We start from the raw sequence: 23712 nt of genomic DNA, 5'->3' as shown, positions 1-23712 counted from the left end.
GTCTGCTCCCACCTCCCTTGCACTGGCATCCTTCCGCCATGCTAGCTCTGCCCCTTCATTAACTCCCTTCCTAGCCGAAAAACTCCCATTGCCATGGGGGGAAGGAGACGGATAGCATAAACACCCCCCACACCCCCACCCCCAGATGTTCTCCATCTATGTCCAAAAAGATTTTACTTCTTTCTCCCATTGGTCCTGATGTTCCCACCAGGCATCTTTGAGGATGACACCCTTCCCAGGTGTGCCCTGTGCTGTCACAGCCAGGCATCCTCCTGCCTCCTTCATCTTCTTCATGAGAGGGATGAGCTGGGGATGCTGGTGGATCCCAATGTCCCTCTCTGTTGCTGGACCTGCCTTCCTCTTCCTCTTCTTCAGCTCCCGTTAGGAGACAGGAAAGACATCCATTCATTCAGCAGCCAGGTTTGGACACTCACTCTGAGAGGTCTCTGGTCACGGGTTAAAGGAAAATGGTGGATGTCCTATTCTCATGGGTCACAGACCTATGCCAGGGCTCAATGTCCCTCACATGCTTTCTGGTGAGGCACCTCTGAGGCCTGGGGTATCCCTGGTGTTTCCTGGGACAGGGAACCACATGCACATCTGACATAGTAAAGAGTATAAAACTAAAGAGTCTAAAACTATCCATAGCTATTGCAGCAGGGGGCACACCATAAGCAAGGTGGTCTGATGGTTAGAGCATTCCTTCTGTATTCACAGGCTCCCTGGGGAGACTTGATGCCTATCTGCTTGGTGAAGATCTCAGCCATTGGGCGTTGGGCTGTGAAGGACCCCCACATCACCCTTTTCCCAGGCACACTATTAGACTCTTCTCTCATGTGTTTCCCTGTCTGCTATCACTCCGGTGCCTGCCCACCCTGCTCCTCTGCACCCACTGCCTCTGCTCAGATATTTCACCTCAGGGGCTCAGTACACCTCTAAGTCTGTTCCCAGCCTGCTCAGCCCTTACCTTTCCCATCCTTTAGTCATCTTCCTCAGGGAGCCCTTGCAGCTGCCCTGGCTCTACCCCGGCCTTCAGCCCAAGTCCTGCCGCTGCTCTCCATGTCTACATCCCATTCATTTCCAAACACTGCTGGCCCTTCTACAGGTATGTGGCAGTCCTGTATCCAAGGGCACCAAGTTTTAGCTCACCAGGGGCCAGCGCAACTGTGACTGAGCAAGGAGGCTGCAGTCCTCCCATCAGCAGGGGATGATCCTTCAAAGTCAGGATGCTGCCCACATGTCTGGTCACTCAATGAGCTCAAGACAGTCTTCTCACTGAATAGGTGACCCACCCCTCATCACAGAGGGCAGTATCTCCACGATGCTGTGCTGGGGGTTGGTGGGCAGGAGCAGTGCCTGGTGGGGGGAAAACAGGACTCCAGGGATTCTCTCCCGAGCCATCTGCTGCCTTGCTGTAGGTACTTGGCCTTGCAGGTCAGCTGGGCCAAACTATTTTTTTTTCTTTTTCTGGGGGTTGCACAGGTGTTGGTGCCAAGCATGACATGTCAGGGCTGAACTTCAGAAAAGCCTTCAAGCACTTTTCTGTAGCTCAGGTTGCAGCATGGTGCCAGCCAGGGAAGGGTCTCAAGCCATGGCACACCTGCTTCTCAACTAGAGGAAGCACAGAAGCCAGTTGCCCAAATCAAGGAAGAGAAGGGTCAGCCCCATGTTTCCCTTGGACCAGCAGATGCAATGATGATTTGCTGTCCAGTGACTTCCAGTAGTCCAGGTGCATCTGGCTGCTTCTGTAGGCCAGCAGCACACTAGGCTCTGCCAACCAGCACTGCTAGCCCTGCCTATGGCCATGCTCACACCATCCCAGACGGTGGGATAGGACAGGGGATACCAGAGAACTGTCCCCTCATGGATCTGTTTCATGTCAGCTCTGCTGGGAGTAGGAATGGAATTTGGATGGGGCTGGGCGTTCCCATGTAGTGATTCCCCCAGGCAGGATCTGGCTCTGATGACTGTTCTGCGCAGGGAAGAAATACCAGAGGAGTTACTCACGGCTCACTGGGGCATGATGTAGCAACTCCTCACTGGTTCCCCCCACCCTCCAGCCAAAGTTCCTCCTGTGATCTCCTGGGGAAAGTCCCAGGCCCCCCTTCTCTCCCCCTGCCACCCCCAGAGACCTTCCCCACCCTTGCTGGAGCTTTCCAGAAGCAGGAGATGAGCTGGGGCTTTGGGTGAGAGGAGAAAGGACCAGAGCAACCTGCTGTGTTGGAGGGAATCCACTGTCCCCTTGGCTCTTCCATGCTGTGTCTGGTGATGGGCACAAGGCCAGGGTCTGAGAGAGCACCAGCCTGGGGTATGTATCCACATCTGGACAGCCACATGTTTGGCTTCAGACCTGGCAGAAGTGCAAACCAATCAGGGCAGCTCAGGTCTCTCTATTGCCTTTTAAGCAGTCACTCTAAGGTCAGGTTTTCCCATCGCTCTCCACAACCACAGGGCCAAGAAGTGAGGTTTACTTTCATTTTGCGAAGAAGCTGGGAAGATCTCCTGCTCCCAGGACTGGAAAGCTCAAAATTTGAGAAAACCCCTGGACTTTGCATGGTTCTGGCAAACCACCAGGCTGGTGGTCCCCTCTGTAGCAGGGACTGTTGGGGATGAAGGAATCTCTAGAGCTTGGACCAAAATACTTGATGGAACTGGAGTAAGTTCCACCTTTTGTTTGCCAGCATAGTCTTGATGTCTTCTTTGGAAGCCTTCACTGCTCTTTTCATGACATGCACATGGAAGAAATGGCCATTTCTTTTTCAGTTTTGGAACTTCCTTAGCAATTTTTCTCTGTGGGAAGATGATGGGGGAGTGTTGGGAAAATCTGGTTCCCTCTGCTGAAAATCACCTCCATCACCTGCCTGGACTTTTCTACCCTGATGATTATTCCTCTTTCTTGAGTGAAGCCCTTTGAACCTCCCCATTTCATCCCATCCCCATGTGCTGTGTCCTGCAGGGTGGAGGAGTCCCTCATGGGCCAAGGAGGTCAGGTACCCAAACCTGGTGATGGTAGAGCAGCTGCAGCAGCTCATAGTCCTCTATGTGGAGAAACATGACTCTTTGGTGGGACGGGGACAGATCCCATCTGTGGATCAAGGAGGCCGCACTCAGACTCATGGAAGAGGAGAGGTTTGGGATGCCCAAACACTGGGGAGCCAAGCCCTGGCTGGGCAACTGACTCTGGAGGCTCAGCAGCGGGCATGGGGAGAGGAGGCATCATGCATGCTCTTTGTGCCTATCTGTGAGATTGTTAGGATGGTTGCGGGACAGCTCATTCCCATTTAGGGACACATGGAGACACTGTTTCTGTAAGCACAGGCACACTGGCTCCTTGCCTGTGGCTCCCAGACACTCAGCAAGGGAAGCCACAGAGCCTATCTTGAAGGTTGGTATTGTGTTAGGTGCCAGCTGGCCCCAGGATGGAATGAGCTCCTGCAAGCAGGAAGTCCATGCCCTGGAGCTGCCTGCACCCAGAGCATCCCTACAGCACAGCTCCTTGCACCCCGGACCATGCTGCCCACAGACCCCCCAAAAGATTTTTTTATTTTCCCCTGAATGTCCCAGGGTCCCAAGCTCAGACAAGGTCTCCACAGAACGAGTGCCCGGGCACTGTGGCTCACCAGGCTGGATAGCCAGGCTATGCTAGGAGTCTCACTCTGGCTGTCTGTGTTATTCCCAAAATAAGGGAGAGCAAGGGAAGAGCAAGCTGCAGTCTTCGCAGCCCCAAGATTTGACCATCATGGGGTGGAGTGAGGAGATGGGCTGGCTGGGGGACATGGGGGTCTGACTAGCTCTTGGGGCAAAGGGCTTGGTGATTTGGGTAACAAGGCCCTGATGTCAGAAATGGGTGTCGGAGGTGGAAAACTGGGACCTCAGAAGCAAAAGTGAACTGCTGGAGCATGCTCTTCCAGGGCAAATTCACCCCACAGGAACACTGATGCTTTCATGGCCCTCAGGGTGAACCTGGGTGTTTTGAGCCCCAGGTAAAGATCCCATCCCTGTTGGATCACCATCCCAAGGTCTTAGCTGCCAGGAGTCACCACAGTGGCTGTGTGCCCTGCTGTCCCTGCTGCACAGGCAAATGGAGCCACACAGGTGCCACAAGGTCACAGGAGCTCCCATGCATTCCTCCACTACCTCCAGCACCCTCCTCTTCCCTTCAGCACCTTAAAACAGCTGGTTCCAGGGGCCAAAGACCCCATCACCTGGTTCTCCATGAGGAGCAAAGCCAGCCCTGCTGCCCAGGGGTGACAAAGGGCAGAGCACCTGTCCCAGCTTACCCAGCTCCTCGCTGCCTCTGGGAGCATTATGAAACAAGGACACAGGCTGCTCCGCATTGGGCCCAGGGCACTTGCTTCCTTCCGGCCTGATATTTTCCTCCTCAATTTGGTCTGTCGGGTTTTTTAATGGTTGTTTTTGTGTTGGTTTGTTGTTGTTGTTGTTGTTATTATTATTATTATTATTTTATTAGACTTTTTTTTTTATAGCCCTAAGGGGCACAGAGCCGTGGGAGGAGCAGGGAAGTGATCAGCCAGGAGATACCAGCAGCATGATTCCCTGCATTCCCCCCAAAAATAGCTGCTGCAACAGGATGGGTGCTCTCCCCACCACCATAGCGAGGTGCCATTTGCAGACCCCCGTCACCTTGCTCATCCTGACTGCCAGCCCCTCATCCTACTCCCTGTCCCCAGCATCCCTCTCCAAGAGCCTGGGGGGCAGTGGCGCAGTCCCCAGCCCCAGCACGGCCATGGGACTAACAGCCAGGATTCCTCCAGGATGAAAGGGGTCCAGCGTGCATCTGGCTGGGCAGGAGCCTCACAGCAGCCACTTTCCAGGGGCTTGGGGTGCCCAAGAGTCTCCACCTCCTGCTCATCTACAACCAGCTCCTAGGGCTGTTACTGTGAGATAGCAGCAGAACACCTAGGAGAAAGTCTCACACAAGTGGGTAGGCAGTACCAAGAGTCCCCCTTCAGTCTTTCTGGAACCCTGAAGGAGCAGTGAGCCCCAGGCAGCAGGAAGAGCAGGGTACTGCATCCCAGAATACCCCATGCTGTCTCAAATCCACTTTTATTCACAATCAGAAAATAACTTACCATACAATAACACAGGCACACACAGCACAGCCCCGGGCACCATCCCCTCCAGCCATGATGCTACAGCTAAAGCTGGTCCAACCTCTGCCCCGTCCGTGAGGAGCCCCCAGCCCGGGGAGCTGTGCCCCCTCTTCAGCCCATGGGATGCTCCATCCCAATTCAGCTCAGAGCACAGCCTTGCATGTGGCCAGAGGAACCTGTGCATGGTGCCAATGTGTGTGTGTCCCCTCCCCTCCCACCCTGGGCTCCCCATGCCCTGCTGTCCCCCACCCCACCCTGCCCTGTCCCGCTGGGTGCCAGCGGGTGCTCCCCCATTCCCGTGCCCACCCTCCGCCCCCCCCCCCGAGCAGTGCTGGTGTCAGCGGTCTGTACAGCATGGCCGTGCGCTCCCTGGGGCCAGGAGCCTTGGTGCTCTCGTGTGGGGCCAGGCGGGCAGCAGGCAGGCAGCAGGCAGCCCTGCCCTCCCCGGCTGACGACAAAGTGCTGATTTCAGAGAGTGCCGAGCATCTCCTCTCCCGCTTCCCTCGGAGCGGAGGGAAAGTGGCTACTGCGGCTCCACCTCCTTCCCCCCCAGCGCCGATACCTGTCTCCCTTCCCCCGCCGCGGGCAAGGCGTACTTGTCCTTGGCACCTTGGGGTGGGCACCCATATCTGCCCGGCTACTTGCAGACACTGACCCACTCGGTGATGCGACACTCCTCGCAGGCCACGAAGCAGCACCAGTGGAACTTGCAGTTGCAGCGCTCGCTGCGCGTCTGCCGCAGGATGTTGTGCCCGCGGCCACAGCACAGGCTCTCGCAGTTGTCCATGCCCGGGCTGGTCTTGTTGCACAGGCGCCCTTGGGTGCCCAAGGAGTCCAGGGCTGGTTCCCGCTCGCAGAAGTCGGGTGACTTCTCAAAATAAACCAGCTCGCTGATGCCAGCCCGGCGGCGATGCCGAGCGTGGCCCGGCTCCAGCTGCCCGGCGTTGCGGTTGTGCGGCCGGATGAGGGTGGCCCCGTAGAAACGGTCCTTGAGCAGGGACCCCACTAGGCGAAAATCGGGTGTCACCTGCCAGCAGGTCTTCAACTGGCAGCTCCCTGAGGTGCCGTGGCATTTGCACTTCCTTCTCATGTTGTCCATCACCACCTGGGCAACGAGAGAAGGACAGAGGGTTTCGCATGGAGGAGACTTTTTTGGGGGGCTGAAGAAGCCACCCTGGAGCTCTGTGTGGGTGGGAATACAGGAGCACCAACGGCTGGCAAGCAATAGTCAGAGCCCTGCAGCTCCAAAGCCAGCAAGGCTGCACTCTGCTAATGTGTCCAGTGTCACCCATGTCCCACACCCTGAACCTTCCCATCCTGGCAGTACCAACTGACTTTCACACTCCAGCAAAGGATCAGCACCTGAAGAAGAAGGTGAACTGCCTGAGCACAGGGAGGGAAAGGAGCCTGGATCTCTCCTTCAACTGCTGCTTGGCTCCAGCAGCAGCAACCTGACCACAGACCCCAGTTGAAAGCCAGTGTGGCTGCATCTTTACAGCCCTCCTGGGACCCCCCAGTGCAGGGATCCCCCAAGCACCTCACCAGCCAGAAGCACTGCATACGGGGCAGTGGGAGGATGCTTTCCCCATCCCATAAAGCCCCAGCTCTGGGAGTTCCAGGAGAGCCCTGCTTTCAGCTCTCACCTGTTTTCTCATGTGAGCCCTGGGCACAGCAGTTGGGAGCTGGAGGCAGCCCCTCAGATCGGAGGGATGCTCACAGCCCTGACTTGTGGTTTGGGGAAGCCACAGTGAGGCCAGTACCAAATGACTACCCCACAAGGGCTATGGTAAGTGACCTATGGCTGTGGTTTGGGCTGGCTGGAAGCATGTGGGTCAGTGGCCACATACTTGCCCACACACAGGCCAGTGTGGGGGCAAGGAGAACTTTGGGCTCACTGGGAAATGCTTCTAAGCCCCCAGGCTGCATGTTGGGGTCCCCCTAGGTTCCCCATCCCTACAAGTGATGCTGCTGTGGCTGTGCCAAGGGAAACAGCTCATGCCCAGCACCCTCCAGGGTCATGGAATGTCTGCACATCCTCTGCTCTGTCACAACTGGGATTCCCTGCTGGGTCACATGCTCCCATGCCCCAACAAGTCCCTGTCCCACGAGGACACCCAAAACCTGCTGACAGCTGAGCTCGGGCTTGCAAAGACTGATCCCCCCATCCAGGGCCATGCTCTGGCACTTGGGGAGAATCCAGGTGACATGTGGCCCTGTGCTAGGTCTCATCCCGTTATGCCAGCCCTACTCCACTGCCCCGCTTCAAACCTGACACCCACTGCTTGCTCCTACCCCTTCCCTGGGGGGGATGCGTGTGTGAGAAGTGCCTTGTTTTGGTAGGGGTGGATAGTTTTTACTCCTTGTTTTCTTGTTTTTGAGTAAATCTCCCCGTTGCTAAGAAATTATGGTAATGAAGCCAGGTCACGGAAACACGCCTGGAGCTCGGGGCACATGGTGGAGCGGTCTGGGTTGGGCTGGAGTTTGGCTTTCATCCTGCTTATAGCCCTGTCTCCTGCTGGGAACAGCCTCCTCTTCACAGGTAATGAGCTACCCGGCCTCCCGCCATGCCCTGGGTGTGCCAGCCAGGAACACTGGCTGCTTGCCACCATCCTTGCCACCATCCAAAGGAACATGCTGGCACTGGGACCCAATCCTTTCCCACATCCCCTCTCCGGTCCATTTGGTGGACCCAGAAACATCTGTATATAGGGCTGCAGCTGTGATAGTGACCACAGGGATGGAGGAAATAGCAGTGTGACAACTGGACAGGAGTTCACTTGAGGCAGTGGCTGGTCACAACAGGGGTTGGAGAAAACAGTGTCTGTGTGCCATATCCATCACTCAAACCGTCACTACTGAGCTTGCCAGGCCCCAGGACTGCATCACCCTTTCATCAATCTCTGCCCAGGGATAACTTGTTGTTATCCCTGGCAAGGCAGGGGGCAAGGCAGGGGGGACAGGGTCCTAAGAGCCAGGAGACTCAAGAAGGACCCACCTGTGACTCAGCCCCATACTTTTGCCATCAGATCTCTACGCACCACTATCTGACCATGTCCTTGCCCTGTCTCACAGACACCCAGGTTCAGCACATGCCTGGACTCGCTGGTGCTTTCTTGCGCACATTCCCAGCTCCTCCCAGACACGCTCATAAGAGCTTTATCGTAGCTCTTTGTTGTGAGGGTAATGGGTAGTTTCTGGCTGCCTTTCATCCTCTCTTGTTCTCTGATCTGGCAGGTTAGGAGGACCTACAAAGCTTCTTGCATGCTCCTGCTGCTCCTCACTGGGAAACCTGTGACCCGCCCAGGGATGCAGGTCACCCGACTCCAGACCTTGGTGACCACTGCCAGTGCTGGAGGATGCTGTACATCCCTTGCAGCTGCAGTCCTCTCCTCAGTTCCATAGATGGATGCAAAATGCAGGAAAAATTGGCATGTTTCTGCCTGGTTTCGAACCAGGGACCTTCCGCGTGTCAGGCGAATGTGATAACCACTACACTACAGAAACCTCCATCCTGGTATGACTGGATGTGCCATTCGTGTGACTGTCACCACCTCCCAGCATTACAGGGTCCAAACCAGGACCCAGATTTACTCACATGCAGAGCATCTCTAGGACCATGGAGAGGGTGCTCAGCATCAGCAAGATGCTAGAGAGCCCGGGGTGTTGCAGATGCTGGGTCCATGGAGAAGGATGGAGTGTCTAGATCACTGCTCTGCTCAAAGGCTTCAAGCCTCAGGACTGGGAGGGGAGGCCCACAGAGCTACTGCATCCAGTATGACCACTCCTTTCCTGGGAAATGTCAGCATATTGTTCCTTATTGCAGCAGAAAGAGTATGCTAAGTGTGAGGAGGACTTGGGTGGGTGTGGGATTCATGTCATTGCTAAAAGAGAATGTAGGGAGCTGGCAAACACATCCCCAGGCCAGGTGGATAGCCAGCTCTAGCTCTAGCTATAAGTATGGAACCAACGGGCACAGACCAGACACAGCATCATCTTCTTGCTCCAATGTATGGCACCCACAACCATCACAAACAGACCTGCAGATGGGCTTACACCCTCATCTCAACAGGACTCCTGAGCTGGGCAACACATCGAGACATTGCTGGCCCAGCTGCAGTGGTACCATTCCCTCTTTTATCACTTTAGTCCTTCTCTGACTCTGCTCCCAGATCCCAGGCTTCTTCTATTTGTCCAGCTCTTGTCTCTGAAGCCACCTAGAGCTGACACTGACCTTGGGGACAAGCAGACCTCCAGCATTTATGCTGTTGTAAGATCCCACAGGCATCATGTGGTGACTTTTCCCCCCAGCAAAAATTTCTGTCTCACCTTTCCCTCCTTCTGCAGGGGCCTGTATAGCTTCCCTTGGGAAAAGGGTAATACAGACCCTGAATTTCTGAGCACTTCCAAGAATCCCAGTGGTCTGAGCTAGAGGGGAGCCAGGATGAGCCCTGCAACTAGAATTGGGATGGGAGGTCTTGCCTGGCTTGGGGCAGAACAGCCTGATGCTGAGTAAGCCTTCAACACATGCAAGCAAACAAAGCCAAAGAAGAAAAAATATCTGGTTTTCCCCAAGGATTTTCAGTTTGGCCAAACTGGGACAGCTTTTTGGGCCAGTAAAGCTCAGCTCCAGCACCAGGGAAGGGTATATCCACTTCCTGTGGAATTCTGATCTTTAATTACATATTCCCACACCACAACACTCTCACACTGCACTGTCCTGGCAGCATGTGGCTGGGGTCTTGGTGACAAATGTCCTGCTGGATCCATGGGATGGAGTCTCCCTGGCACCTGTTGGGACCAAGGCCAGGGAAAAGGGAAAGACAGCTGTCCTCCCAGATCCTTCTGCCTGCATGCTTCTTGTCTCCAATGTCAGGCTGCTTTTAAACATCAGCTTTTAGACAGATTGAGCTACTATTTAGCACCTTTAAGGAGACCTGACATCACGAGAATGGAGGGGAGGCTGCCCTGTTCACCTGGGCAAGGCTCCAGCACCCCCTCAGAGGTAGAGGATGAGGTTATAGACTCATCTCTGCTTCCAAGGGGATGCTGCACTTCCCAGCCTGCATAGGCACTCACTACCTGTCTCAATCCTACTCACATTTGCCTTCTCGAGACACCTTCTCCTTCTCCAGAGGCAGAGCTGTGGAGCTTGTGCTGTGTCCCCACAATGCCACCTCCTCCTTCCTGTCCATAGTTCCCTCCCACTGCAGCTGCTCAACACCAGTGCACCCAGTCTCTGAGAGACAGGAGGAGGACTCATTGCTGTGCCACCCACACAGCACTGCTGCCACAAAGACAGGTGACATTGGCCTGTGAGAGTGTCCCTTGGCAGGGCAACAGCAGCAGCACTCAGAGGTGTCCTCCACAGCAGAGAAGCTCAGCAGCAGGGCTGCACCACTGCCCTTGCTCCTGGGAAAAATGGGGGGACGGGGTGCCTTGGGGACAACTCCAGCCTTGCACGGTGTGTCCTGCCACAGCCAGCATGAGCCCCTCAGAGCCCTCCTGAGCATGTCCTGAGGGCCCCATCCCCTCCACCATCTCCCCGCATCCCTGCCCAGCACCCTGCTCACCTGACGGCCCACGCGGTTGTTGTGCAGCCTCATCCGGGAGTGAATGTCCCTGTAGGTTTCCCGGGAATCGAGGAAATCCTTAGAAAACTTCTCCCCATAGTCCACATCAGGGCTGCACCCTCCCCACTCCCAGGAGTCTTGGAGGCCAGGGGTCTCAGCCGGCATGTGCTCCATGTGCACCCCATGCACCATGCCTTTGCCACGGTTCATGGCCTCCAGCTGGAGACGATGCAGCTTGCGCCGAAAAGCTTCCTCGTCGCCCCGGCGCTTCTGATCACAGCCACAGGCCTGCAGCTTGCCGAGGGCACAGGCGTTGGAGACGGCGTGCACCACGCCAGCCGCCGCGATGGCATAGGCAAAGGCGCTCTCCCGAAAGCCTGCAGAGAAGGAGAGATCAGGGCTCAGTCATGGTGCCCACATGACCCCTGCAGGGGAACCCAGCATCATGCTGGGGTGTAGGGAGCCAGAGCTTCAGCCTTGCCTTTTCCTAATGCGCCAGCTCCCAGCTGGGTCATGATCAGATCCTCACACAATGCTCTCCAGCCCCATCCCCACCAGGACACATTGCTTGCCTTGAAGCCCAGTCCTGCCCTCGCCAGGACCCCAGCTCCCACCATCACCCTGGCTTCACATTGCCCTGGAAGACGCCACCACAGCATTTCTCAGCTATGAGCATTATGCCTCTGATGACAAAGGCAGTATCCCTTCCACCCTCATTCAGAGTTTCCAACTTTATTAAATGTAATGCTGGCTGAGGAATACTTCTGCTGAGGAATGGGGCACTTCTGCTTGCCTACAGGGTGCAGGATCAAGCAATAATAGAGCAGAATGCACTGCCTGTCCATCTCTATCTATCCATATGCCAATGCCCTTTCCTCCCCTAAGCCCCACCAGCTCCCACAAGAAGCTCTAAATGTAACACTGCCCTGGAAAAATCAAGCATCCCTAGTTAGTTACAGCATGTCGTGACCACACCACATGCTGCCAGGGCAGGCAGCTGATTGTCATTAAATGCCAGGAAGCAAGGACATCTGCAAGTGTCATTAGCTGGGGATGGGTTGGATGGGGACAGGGACAGGTCCCACAGTGGGGGCTCCATGGGGCTGTGAGAAGGGGCTGCCCCAGAGCAACTTGGCTTCAATCTAGCCAGGTGAAGAGCCTCCTCTACCTGGGAACTTCCATTTTAAATGCAAAGTAATGTTTTTATTTGTGGTTCCTTGGCCAAGCAAGGAGTATACAGTGTCTATCCCAAGCACTATCCCAAGCATGAGGAGGGGAAGATTTTGTGCTGTGGATTTACATGTGAATAAATAAATAGCTGGAGTTCTCCAGACTCTCTTCCTCTGTTGAAGAGCAGATTGATCAGCCCTCGCTTTCCTACAGCTGAACAGACTAGAGATTTTGGGGTGCTTTTCCCAGCAGATCTGAGGCATTAAACAGGGGCCTTGGGTGAGCACCCCAAAACACAGATCCTGGGCATGGATCTGTCAGCTCCCTGCTACATGGAGTCATGAGAGGTCACAACTGCTCCCCGCTGCCATCGCCCATCCCGGGCGATGCTCCCCATCACACGTCTCCTTGGTGGTTCGCTGCTGCCTGCTGAGCAAACGCTATGATCTTATTAAAGAGAAATGAAACACAGCTCGGAAACCTACATTTAAAGTCACGCTGCTCTTTTGTGTGTTAATTTGACACTGGTGCATTTAAAAAATTAACGAGGCCCTTAAAAGCCAGCGTGAGCCTCTCCCAGCTTCCCCTCGGTGTGGGACAAGCTTGTGCTCAGCCTGCCTCTTTCCATGCTCAAGTTGAACAACATTTTTCAGCAGGCAGGTAATGGGGCTGCTGGTGCGTGCACTGCGCAGCCTTCCTAGAGAGTGCACTGGCAGAGCCTGCAACACACCCACACTACTGTTAGAGCTGGACATCTGGGGAATCTGGGGAACTTCAGCCCCCAGGTGAACAATGCAGGATAGAGAACCAGCATGGGAAGGTCTCCAGGATGCCCAAATCCTCCCCATATCAGTTCTCCATTCCCACAGTCTGGACCAGCTCCAGCCCATCATGAGCAGGGACTTGTCGCTGCCACCTCACACAGTGGCCCCAGCTCCTCACGTAGCCAGTGCCTCGGGAAGGTGGCAGCAAACCCTCCACCCGGCAGGACACCCTCCTCTTGGCCCTGCCTTTCCATTAGCCTCTTTGTCACACATTTCTCAAGCCTAACGAATAATTTCTCATGTGGCATCTCTTTAAGATACCTTCCAGAGCCCAGCCAGAAGCCCTACCCCACCCAGTCCATCTCTACAGATAAAGATGTGCCCTCCAAGGCTGAGAAATCCCTGGAATCAACCCCCAATCCTCCTTCCTCTGCTGCTCTCCAGCTACATGCAAGATGATGGATGAGGCACAGGTCCTTGTCCCTGGAGGTCTCACCTCCCATGCTGCAGGCATGGGACAGGCCAGGGCCCAGGACTTGACATCCCAGCAGTCTTGTCCCCATCCAACCATGGTCATTTTCCTGGTCAGCCTGTCCCCATTACTCCTGCCTGCCTTCTCCCCTCCTTCTCTCACCAGCTCTCGCAGGAAACTGTGAACTATGGGGAGGAGAAGGCCAGGGCAGCGCCTGGACCGCAGCAGCCAAGCAGCCATGCCAGCACTGTTCTGCTTGGAGGTTCAGTTTACATTCCTTCCTCTACCCTGGCCATGACAGAGCCCAGAGAATTGCAGCAAAGCAGCAAGCAACATGGCTGCAGGCGACAACCACTGGCCTCATGGGCTCGGTGAGGGTGGGAGCTTCCAGGAACTGTAGCCAAGCGTGGCATGCAGCAGCCAGCCCTGAGCTCTTCAGAGGTTCTCCAGCTGCCCCAGCCCCCTAAGACCTCAGTTGTGATGTCTGAGTCGCCAGATCCCTCCAGAGATCTCAGAAGAGGTTGTAGCTGTGGGACGTGTAAGGGGAAGTATTACATCCTGCAAGGAAGAGGAAATGCAGTACACCACCGTGCTGGCATCCAGCCTGCTGTGAACTTCAGGACTATGCTGGGCAAGGAGAATGGATGCAAAATCTCAGCCCCAGGTCAGATCCCAAAGCAGCTTTCTTAGCTAGGGAAGATTTTCCCTGTCCAGCTGTGCCCAGCAGATGGAGGGCCATTCAGCAGGACCCCAAGCCCCAGCTGACACTGAGTCTGCCATGGGTGCCGCAGTTTCTCCATCTCTCATCTGGATGTAGGACTGAGGCAATGGACCTGGCTTAGGCACAGCTGTGGGGTCCATGGTCTGCTGGGGTAGGGACAGCTCAAGTCACAACCACCATCCCATGGTTCACCATTGCACCTAAGCAGCAACATGCTCCCAGCACTCACCACTGTGACAGCCATGTGGCATCGAGGGAGCAGGCAGGACAGCCTGGTCTGGGTACCTTGGGATACCTCAGGGATGCTCAGCCTCCATGGGCAGCACCCCACTGCCACAATGCTGGCAGCATGTCACCCCAGCCCCACTGTCTGGTGAGGCAGAGGAGAGCTTCTCCCACCATCTCCTGTGAGGCCTGCGGATACAGCCAGTCCCAACATGCAGCCTCTCCCCCAGCCCCGCTCCCTCCCCTCTCCCTAATTAAACTGCAGGTGAACCTGCCAGGGTCTGGCCCGGCGCCAGGCACTGAACACCTCCCTGCAGATCCCAACTTGCCTCCCTGCACCTCCCTGAGTTTGCCGGGGACAGCCCTCACTCCCCACCCACCCACGGTGCTCACCATTCTGCAGGCTGCAGGGATCTGGGCTCAGCCCCCTGCACCTCCAGGGATGCTGCACTGTCCCCCAGGGTCTCACTTGCCACCATAAGCTGGAGGAAGTTCCAGGGTATGAGGGCATCCACAGGGACACATCCGAGCATTCAAAGCACCCAGATAAGCTTCAAGGCCAGGTGGGCAAAGCCCTCGGCTTGCCTGGGGGTACTGAAAATGGTGCCAGCAGCCCAGCTGCAGCTGTGCCAGGCCAGGCGCTACAGTCTGTGGGCACCAGAGCTTGGCTGAGTCTCTGCGGAACCAGGTGCTGGGGTCCTGAGCCCAGCAGCATCTCCCTGAATAGCCAAAACAGCACCTGCCTCCCTCCCCACATGGCAAAGCCTCCACAGACTCCATCTTGCAGCTGGGTGGGCCTCAGAACCCAACATTTCCAGCTCTGCATCGATTTCTCTCCCACCAAGGTTTGGTCATGGCCACGCAGAACCCTTGGCACCAGAGAGCCCTCCTAAGAAGGGCACAGTACGTGCAAGCATCGCCTGTCCCTCCACAGGCTGCAGAAGGAACGGCAGGATGCTGTACTCCAGATCCACATCTCCTACAGCCACACACCTTTGGGGGCCTTCAAGGACATGCAGCCACTCTGTGAGAGTCCCATTTCTTTCAGAGCTCCATACTCATGTGGTTGGGATGGGCTAAGGGGAATCCTCAGGGGACAGGACTATCTCAGTACACCTCAGACAACCCCTGCCTGGCAACTCAACAGTCCCAGCCCTGCTGGCATCACACCCACCCATGGCTGAACATGTACCAGACAAGGACAAGGGCTCAGTGACCCACTACCACCCACAGCTTCATTTCTGGCACATAGTCAAGCACGGTTCAGCCCAGCTAAGCCACACAGTCCCCAGCAGCCTGTGGATGCCATGGGGGAACCAGATACTAGGAGCAATGGTTCACCCTCCCCAGTAAGGAGGACACAGTCACGCTGCTCATCCATGCAGCAGGGGCAGTGGACCTGTCTCAGCTACTGATACAGATGCAGGCACCTGCCTCCACCTCTCCACTCCATCCTCCTATAGATGCCCCTGAGGCCAGGAGAGGATATCTCTGCAGGCAACTGGACGGAGAGGGAGGGATGGCAGAGAGGCATAGGATCAGGAACAGTTCTGGAGGGTGCTGGCAGGGGTGACAGTGCCAGGGAATGGGCAGGAAGGTGGAGGGGATGTAGGTAGGCAGATGAGGAGCCATAGAAGACAGGAGGAAGATTTGCAACAACAGAGCTGAGCCTGGATGCAAGCATGAGGGGACATGGGTCAAGGACAGGAGATACATATGGCACTGGAGGCCCAGCAAAGGGTACAAGGGACACCCCAAGGCTGCAGGATCAAAAGACAAAACCAGAAAAACCCGCAGCCCATGGGTGTGTCTGGTAAAAAAAAAAGGTTCTGAGAGAGCAGGGATGGCAAATCCCTGGGCACCCCCTCTGCTTGCTTTCCACTAACCTGTTGTCGTGCCTTGCAACCACTGTGCCCTGCACCCCAGAGAGGACTCCATTTTTCTGCTACATCCAGCAGGTCTCTGCTCTGATAAGGATGCTGTCAGAATCCCTGTCCCTAGCTATGCTGCCCAGAAGCCCTGCCAGATTCCTAGCCCTGCCCGATTTGAAGCTTCCTGGTTCCCCAGGGCTTGCACTCAATCTGGGATGAGATCAGCAAGATGGAGAGACAGGCACTAGTTTGACACTTGTCCCCACTCTGTCCCCTGGTTGCAAGCCCTTTGGCTCCTGGATGCACCTGGATGCATCTGCTGTCCCAAGTACCTGGATGCATGGGACAGGTGGCACTGCACCCCAGATGGTTCATACCTGCTCTGGGGAAGGTCCAAGAGATGCAGGAAGATAGGGCAGCAGTGGGGAGTGGAGACAAGTGGGGAGAGCAGCAGAGAGAAGTGAGCTACAAATAATTTACAGTGAGATTCACGCATGGCTGAACTGATGGCAGGAGAAGTGGGAAAAGGAATGAAAGATTTAAGGGGTCTGTCACTTTGGGTTACAAACAATGATCCTATGAGCATGTTGCGCTCACAGGCATGGCAATGATGGGGCAGTTCATGAAGCAGAGACCTGGTCTCTGGGGGTGATATGCATTAATGCCTGGGGTAGGGAGTCTGAACCCCTCACTTCCACCACCAGCCTCTCCTCCAGCACTGGGCTCTGGAGATGCACCCAGCATCCCTCTTCTGATGGCTGCATCCATAAAAGCTTCAAGGCAGAGCTCAGAGCTTCAGCTCTGTTACTGAGGGACACAAGTGGACTGGAAGCAGGCCAGGGCACCAGCCTCAAGATTTGTTCCACACCACAAAAGCAAACCGCATGGGATGGCCTGGGTGCTTGGGGCTCATTCTGCACTCTCTGCTGCCAAAAGATGAGCCCTGTGAGTTGCAGGTCTGCTCTGCTGCACCAGCCCTACCTTCATCCTTCTCCAGTGTTGGATCTTCATCCTGCTGGTGCTGGGAGCCTGAGCTAAGGAATATCCGAGAGCTCAGGACTAGGGCTGTGGGACTCCCCACACACATCAGTCATGGTCCTGACAGCAGGACAGGCTGCAGTGGCACCTGAGACAAGTGAGCTGCAAGTCCCAAGCCACCAGCAGACGTGGTGAGCTGAGGGATGGATGCAGAAGGTCAATGCTTTCTCTTGCTGGAACTTCTCACCCAGTCCAGCCTGGTGGGTTCCTCACCAAGGAAGCTCACCTGGGTGTGTGAGCAACTTGAGCCAGCAAGTCATGTCTCCTGCCGCCCGAGGAGACTAGAAGTGAACCACATTCCTCAGAGGACCTGGAAATACCTCGATGCTTATCAGGGCTGACGGTCCCCACCCTCCCTGCCAGGCCCTAACCTGGGTGCTGCTCAGGAGGGAAGAGACACTGCACTTAAGGCATCAGCAGCTGCTCCACGGTAAGACTGCAGCCCTGATGCTATGTGTGCTCCAAAGCAGCATTCCCTCCAGAAAAGCTTTGCCTATGTGCCCTGGAAACAAGGAAACTCTCAGTGCTGTATCACTTCTATGCTCCCCTCTCCAGCCATGCCCCACCTGCTATGGCTGCCTGGGTTGGTCCTTCCACCGCATCCCTTCAAAGGCATGTAAGCCTCAAGCTGCCAACCTCTCCTCAGAGACTCTCCTCGCAGGCCCATGGATGTTGCAGGGTGTGGAAGGAAGTTTGAGGGGCAGAAGCATCTCTCTGCTGGCCACCAGGCTAGTACTCCCAAAGCAGGTAGGTGAGCAGCATCCCTGGCAGTTTTCTCCTTCCTTGGGAGCTGGAGGAGCAATGTGCTTGCTGGGTACTCAGCCTGCCCTGAGTACCCTGCCTGCCAGTCACTAGCACCACATAGTTCTCTTCTGCCCACAGCCTGGGGCAACGGGACCTTTGGTGGGTGCCAGTGCCCAGGCTCCAAGAAAGATACTTAGGTGAGAAGGTACATTCAAGTCCTAGAGAAGGTTCCACCAGATCACAACCCTGTGTGCAGCACAGCCCCTCTGCACCCCCAGAATCTGCTCCTGAGGCAAACAGTGCCAACTAGTGAGGCTCTGATAGACACAGAGAAGGACATACCAGGGAAGATGAGAAGACCGTTGCACCAGGGGCTAAGCAGACCATGGAGAAGCTTCCCTCAGAAAAGCACAGGTTGTGGTTCTGTTGGCAGCTGAGCTCCTGGGACAGACTGTCTCCCTGCCCCTCCATACCACCATGCTCCAGAATCCCACAAAACAGAGAACCCTGAGCTCTCTGCACTGAGGAGCCAACACAAAGGCATGACACCAGGGTGATGGGCTCACGGAGCTCTCTCCCAGCTAGGGGTATTTCTGCTCACCACGATGCACTGAAATAGCATCCCTGGAGAAGGGATGAGCCAGAATTCTCACTGCATCCACCAACCCAAATCCCAGAGTATGGCATCCACCTTCAAACCCACCAGCTGTGCACACCCATGGCACTGCTCCAAACACCAGCCTACACAGCACTGGGGGAAGATGCCAGCAAGCAGTGAGGCCTGGAAGGAGCCTGGGGAGCAGCTGGGGCTGGGCTGGGTGGGGTAACTCAGGACAAGGGCCAGCATAGGTACAAAGGTGCATGGAGAAGAGCCCAGCTTTGCCACAGTGCAGTGCTGCTTGGTCTGGCATACCCTGAGGTCTCTCAGGCTCTGTCTATCTGCATCCATGGAGATGCTGAAGAGCTGGTCTGTTCCCCTGGTCCAGAAAAGATCTGTGCAGGAGCCCATGGGGACCCCATGAGGTCTCCTGAGAGCAATGATCAGGAAGAGAGAGGAATAGGAAAGAAGTCATCCAGCCCTCACCTCTACTGAAGATGATGCTCTCATAGGGGATCTTGTTCTTGGTCTCTAGGCTGGAGCAGTTCCAGCGCTGGTCCCGGAATTGGTGCTGGCACTCATGGATGGCAATCTGGATGCCCTGAATGGCCGACGCAGTGACATCGGGGTGGCGCACACACACCTCCAGCTGCCGCCGCGTCAGCCCCGGCAGGGTCAGGCACACTGTGTTGGCATTCAACACCGGCTCTGATGGCAGCTTCAGGCCCAGGATCTCATTGGAGCAGGAGCTGGGAGGGAAAGGGAAACCTGTGAGTTCAGAGAAAACCATGTGCTGACCACTCACTTCCCTTTTGGGAACACACGGGGAGGGTAGATGCTCATTTCCTTATGCTGTGCCCACTGCCTGCAAGGGTGACACACCAGGATAGTATGGGATTGGAAAGGAGGAGAAAAGGACGAAGGGCACTAGAAAGTGTCAGCTTCAAAGGCTGGGGGTTCCAGATCTGGAAGTGCCCCTCTCCCCCGACGCACAACAGCAATCTCATCCAGGCAGAGATGCCACAGCAGCCCTGGAGCCGCAATCCTCTCCAGCCATGCTGGCACAGCCCAGACACCCTGGCAGCCTGTGCACAGCAGCAGTCCAGCATCCACCAGGGCTGCATTCCTTCTGCCCCGTTCTCTGGGGCTTTTCTGCCCCAGCTGCACAGTGCAAACTCTCAGACACAGAATGCCCTGGCTTACCTTCCCCAGGGAGTGTGGGTTTCCCCCCAGGAAAATCTAGAGACCCTGGAGCAGGAGACCCATCACTGGTCTGGCTCCTTCCCTGTTGCTGATCTTCTCCCTGCATCTCTTGTGTCCTCACAAGGGAGGTTACCAGAGGGACCAGCCTTTTCCTGACAGTTCTGCTAGGACATTCATAACTAAGAATCCCGCTCAACACCCTCAAGCTCACAGCAACTATCCCAAATCCACTGTCACATCCCAGCTCCACTGGACTTGGTATCTGTCACCACAGAAGCACAGAGACCAGCAGCTAGATGGGTGCAAGGGGAGGCACCAGGTCTGTGGAGGTTTTGTGCAAGTGCTAACACAAGTAGGGATGCTGCCTGAGGAAACTGGGAGATGGAGTGTGGGGAGATAGGCAAAGCATGACCAGAAAGAGGTACCTGGAGCTATGACTGATACACAGGATAGACAGATGTGGAAAGGGAGATGGAAAGGGAAGGAGTAGCTTGAAGACCAGGGAACGGCTAGAATGATCCTGGGATTCACAGTGTCCAAGCAGAGGACCTGCAAAGTGAGCAGGACGCAGCAGGATGCCTAGGTGAATCCTGCAGCTTGCAGCAAGGTCCATCAAGGCCTCAGCACTGTGCTGCTCCTTGCCCAGGACAACTTGGTCCCTGCTGAGAGCTCTCTCCAGGCCGGGCTCCCTTTTCCACAGGATGGTCAGGAGCTGGGCCCCAGGGAGCTGCAGCCCTTTGAACCTTGATTTCAGAAATCAGACGGAGGAGGATGCTGGAAGAAGGACTTGAGCTGCCTTATGGAGCAGCCAGGTCTTGCGGAGGATTACTCCCCCCCCACTCCCCCAAATCCTGTGAGCCTGGCACAAGTACATGGACAGAAGCAGGCCCTGGGGACCAGGCACTGACTTCCCCAGATCAGTGCTGGAGGAAGGCTCAGCCCCAGAGTCTCTGCTGCACTTCAGCCTGGCTTTCTCCAGCTTTCCAAGAGTATTTATAACCACCCCACTATTTCCATGGGCAATATGTGGGTCTGCCCCAGTGCAAACCCAGTGATTCCAACAAGGAGACCTGGGATGGTGGAGACAGTGAGATGCAGAGAGGAAAAGGGTGTATCCCTCCAAAGCTCCTACACAGGAGGGGAAAATCTCCTGCCCAGTTCATTCACATTGTGGAACTAAGCTGTGGCTGAGAGATGAGGATAAGCAGGTCCTCATCCCCAAACCCAGCAGATCCTGCCCCAAGCACTGCTGAGGCCTTGTCCCCTGCCTGTCCTGAGCCAGGGACAGTGCCTGTCACCTCCAAGAGCATCCCATGAGAAGTGCTGTTACTGGCCTCCTTTTCACAGCAGAGAAACTGAGGCAGAGGCCCTTGTCTGGACCCCGGAGAGCAGGGGCAGGTCCTTCTGCCTCTTGCTCCACCCAGGGCTCCGGGGGACCAGGGACCGGCAAGGAGCTGTCACTATCACCCTCTGTAGAAGGACACAGCGCTCCCCACAGCTCTCTTCCCCCTTGAAATCTGGATTTAAACTTGATTTCACGGTGACAAGCCCCCAGGTCACAGGCTGCAGCGACTGCTGCTTTAATTAATACAAGTCCCAACGTTAACAAATTATATTTAAGGAGGCTGGAGGGAGGGGGAAGGGCGGGGGACACCCCCCCCCTACTCACACCAGCATCAGGGTTAACCCCTGGCTGCCTGCAGCGCACCGATTTGGGAGCGGGTGGAGGGGAGCCGCCAGCCACCCGGGGGACATGAAGCCGTTCAAGGGTGGTGAGTGTTGAGGAGGCTTTTCCTGGAAGGCAGGCGGCCCCCTCTTACCTTCCCCGCGTAAGGGATCTGTGGAATCGGAGAGGGGACGCAGGTGGATCCCCCGCCCCAGTGCGCGCCCCTGTGGTACGAAGCCTTTGCGCATCGTCCCCCACGACAGCGGCATCCCTGCCGGTATCCCCCCCCGTCCTCTGCGGTGCCCCCCGGCAGGGAGGCCCATTCTCCGCACAGGGAGAGCAGAGAAACTGAGGCAGGCAGGGTGGGCGCTAGGGCGGCTGCAGCCGTGGGGAAAAGGCGACAACCTTCCGGAGCAAGGGAAGCCGCGCATCCCGCCGGCGCCCCGCCGGGACGGGGAGAAGGCGGACGGGTCGGTGGGGGGAGGGGGGGGAGGACGGGGCAGAGGCCCTGACAGCGCCCTAAGCAGGGGTCTGCAGCCGTGCGGAGACGGGACGGGGCGGCGGGACCCCCTCGGAGCCCCCTGGGCAGCCCGCCCCCGGAGCGGGGCTGGGCTCGGCAGCTTCCCGGCGCTCTCTCCGCGGGGCCGGGGCGCTCGGCGGCGGCGGTAGCGGCAGCGGCAGCGAGGGGGAGGGGGGGGTAGCTCCTACCTGGGTACCCAGAGGCTGAGCAGCAGCGAGCAGAGTCCGTGGGCCAGGGCCGGGCGCATCTTCGCTGGGGCAGCGGCTGTGCGGGCTGCGGGCGGGCGGGCGCCTTTGGGGCAGGGGCGGCGGGGCTCGGCGCTGCTCTCTGCCCGCTTTGTTTGTTGTGGGTTGTTTGCTTGTTTGTGTTTTCCCCTCTCCTCCCTCTCACTGGCTCCCTGCGCGCCGGGGCTCGGCTCGCCGGGGCGGCTCTGCCATCCTCTCGGGATGCCCCCCCCGCTTCCCGCCGCCCCGGCGCCCGCCGAGCCCGGCGAAAGCTGCGCGCCCCCCGCCCTGCCCGCCGCCGCCCAGCCGCGCTCAGCCCCCCGGCTCAGTCCCCCATGGCGGGACGCGCCGGAGGGCCCGGGGGACCCTCGGCTCGCGGGGCACGCTCCCCCGCCGCTCCCCAGGGCACCCCGGGGCTCCGGGGCCGCGGCGGGTGTGGGCAAGGATCGCCGGGCGAGCGGCGCTGCGGCTCCCGCGGGGCCCGCAGGCACATGGGGAGCCGCGGCCCCCCCGTCGTCCCCCGCCGCCGGTGTCGCCGGGCCGCCGGCGGAGCGAGCAGGGTCGCGGCTGGAGCGCCCCGGGAGCGCTGGGCGCGGAGCGGCGGCGGCGGCGGTTCTGCCTGGGATCGCGCTGCGCCGAGCATTACTCAGCGCCCGGAGCCCGAGTCCCGACACGTCCAGACAGGAGCCCGCGGGGGAAGGACGGGGCAGAGGGTGGCAGCGGGGCGGGGAGCCGGCGTGTCGCACGCAGCCTGCCGGGGAGGGAGCGGGCGGCAGTGGGGGCGAGCGACGGCCGGGGGGGAACGGGCACGAGAGGAGGGGAGTGGGTGCAGGGGGGTGGAGGGCACGGCGGGGAGTGGGCACGGGGAATAGAGAGGGTGCGGGGTGAGGGTAAGGGGGCATGGGGAGTAGGGAGAGTGGGCACGGAGTGAAGAGTGGGCACGGAAAGTCAAGGGGGTGTGCACGAACAGTGGGGTAAGCATGCACAGCGTGGAGAAGTGTGTATGGAGGGTGTGCACAGCGTGGAGGAGCGTGCACAGGGAGTAGGGTAAGTGTGCGTGGCGGGGGGTCACGCATGGCGGGGGACGAGTGTGTGCGTCGTGGGGATGAAGTGGTGAGGGCTGAATGTAGGTGGCCTGGGGGCAAGTGTGCACAGTGTGGGGGACTGCCTGGGGTGTGCGGTGTGTGTGGAGTGAGAGAATATTCACGGGGACCTGGGGAAGTGTGCAGTGTGGGGGAGTGTTCACAGGGAGTGGGGCAGGCTGCTATGGGCATAGGGTGAGTGGAGGAGTGTGTACAGAGTATAAGTAGAGTGTGCACAGCATGGGTAAGGGTGCATGCTGTGGAACAAGTGTACTCAAGGGGTAGGTGAGTATGCCAAGTGTGAGTGTGCTCAAAGTGTGGGTGATTGCACAGGGTGTAGGGTAAGAATGCAGCACACGGCGAGCATGGCTGGTTCAAGGGTTGGACTTGATGATCTCTGAGGTCGCTTCCAACCCAGCCAATTCTATGATTCTATGCACAGCAAGAGGGAGAGTGCATGGCAGGGATGAGTGTGCACTGCAGGGATGAGTGTGTGCAGTACACATTGAGTGTACACCGCATGGGTGGGTAGGCAAGCAGGGGTAAATGCATGGGGCGTGAGGTGTGTGTGTGGTGTGCACAGGGCACAGTGTGGGCAAGAGCCCACTAGGTGCAGAGCAAAGCTGCAGGTCATGGAGTGTGTGTGGTCCATGGATTGCACATGGTGGGAGTGAGTGTGTGTAGCAGGGTGGGCATGTGTGGAGCACAGAGAATGTGTGAGTGGTGAGAG

At 57.2% G+C, this 23712-nt stretch overlaps 1 protein-coding gene and 1 non-coding gene across 2 annotated transcripts; both read right to left on the bottom strand.

Moving 5' to 3' along the window:
* Nucleotides 1-5751: 5751 nt before the first annotated feature.
* Nucleotides 5752-21943, bottom strand: WNT10A (Wnt family member 10A). The gene is made up of 4 exons (XM_030454352.1): nucleotides 21865-21943; nucleotides 18774-19036; nucleotides 10685-11061; nucleotides 5752-6219 (listed from the first exon to the last, which is right to left on the bottom strand). Exons 1-4 carry the CDS (start codon nucleotides 21921-21923, stop codon nucleotides 5752-5754), a joined length of 1167 nt encoding a protein of 388 aa, XP_030310212.1. The 5' UTR covers nucleotides 21924-21943.
* Nucleotides 8546-8618, bottom strand: TRNAV-GAC. The gene has a single exon. It is a non-coding gene; the product is annotated as a tRNA-Val (tRNA).
* Nucleotides 21944-23712: the final 1769 nt, after the last annotated feature.

The sequence above is a fragment of the Calypte anna genome, chromosome 7 (assembly GCF_003957555.1).
Source record: "Calypte anna isolate BGI_N300 chromosome 7, bCalAnn1_v1.p, whole genome shotgun sequence".
NCBI classification, from domain to species: Eukaryota; Metazoa; Chordata; class Aves; order Apodiformes; family Trochilidae; genus Calypte; species Calypte anna.
The sequence above is the reverse complement of the archived record's forward strand: the minus strand, read 5'-3'. Positions and strand labels throughout refer to the sequence as shown.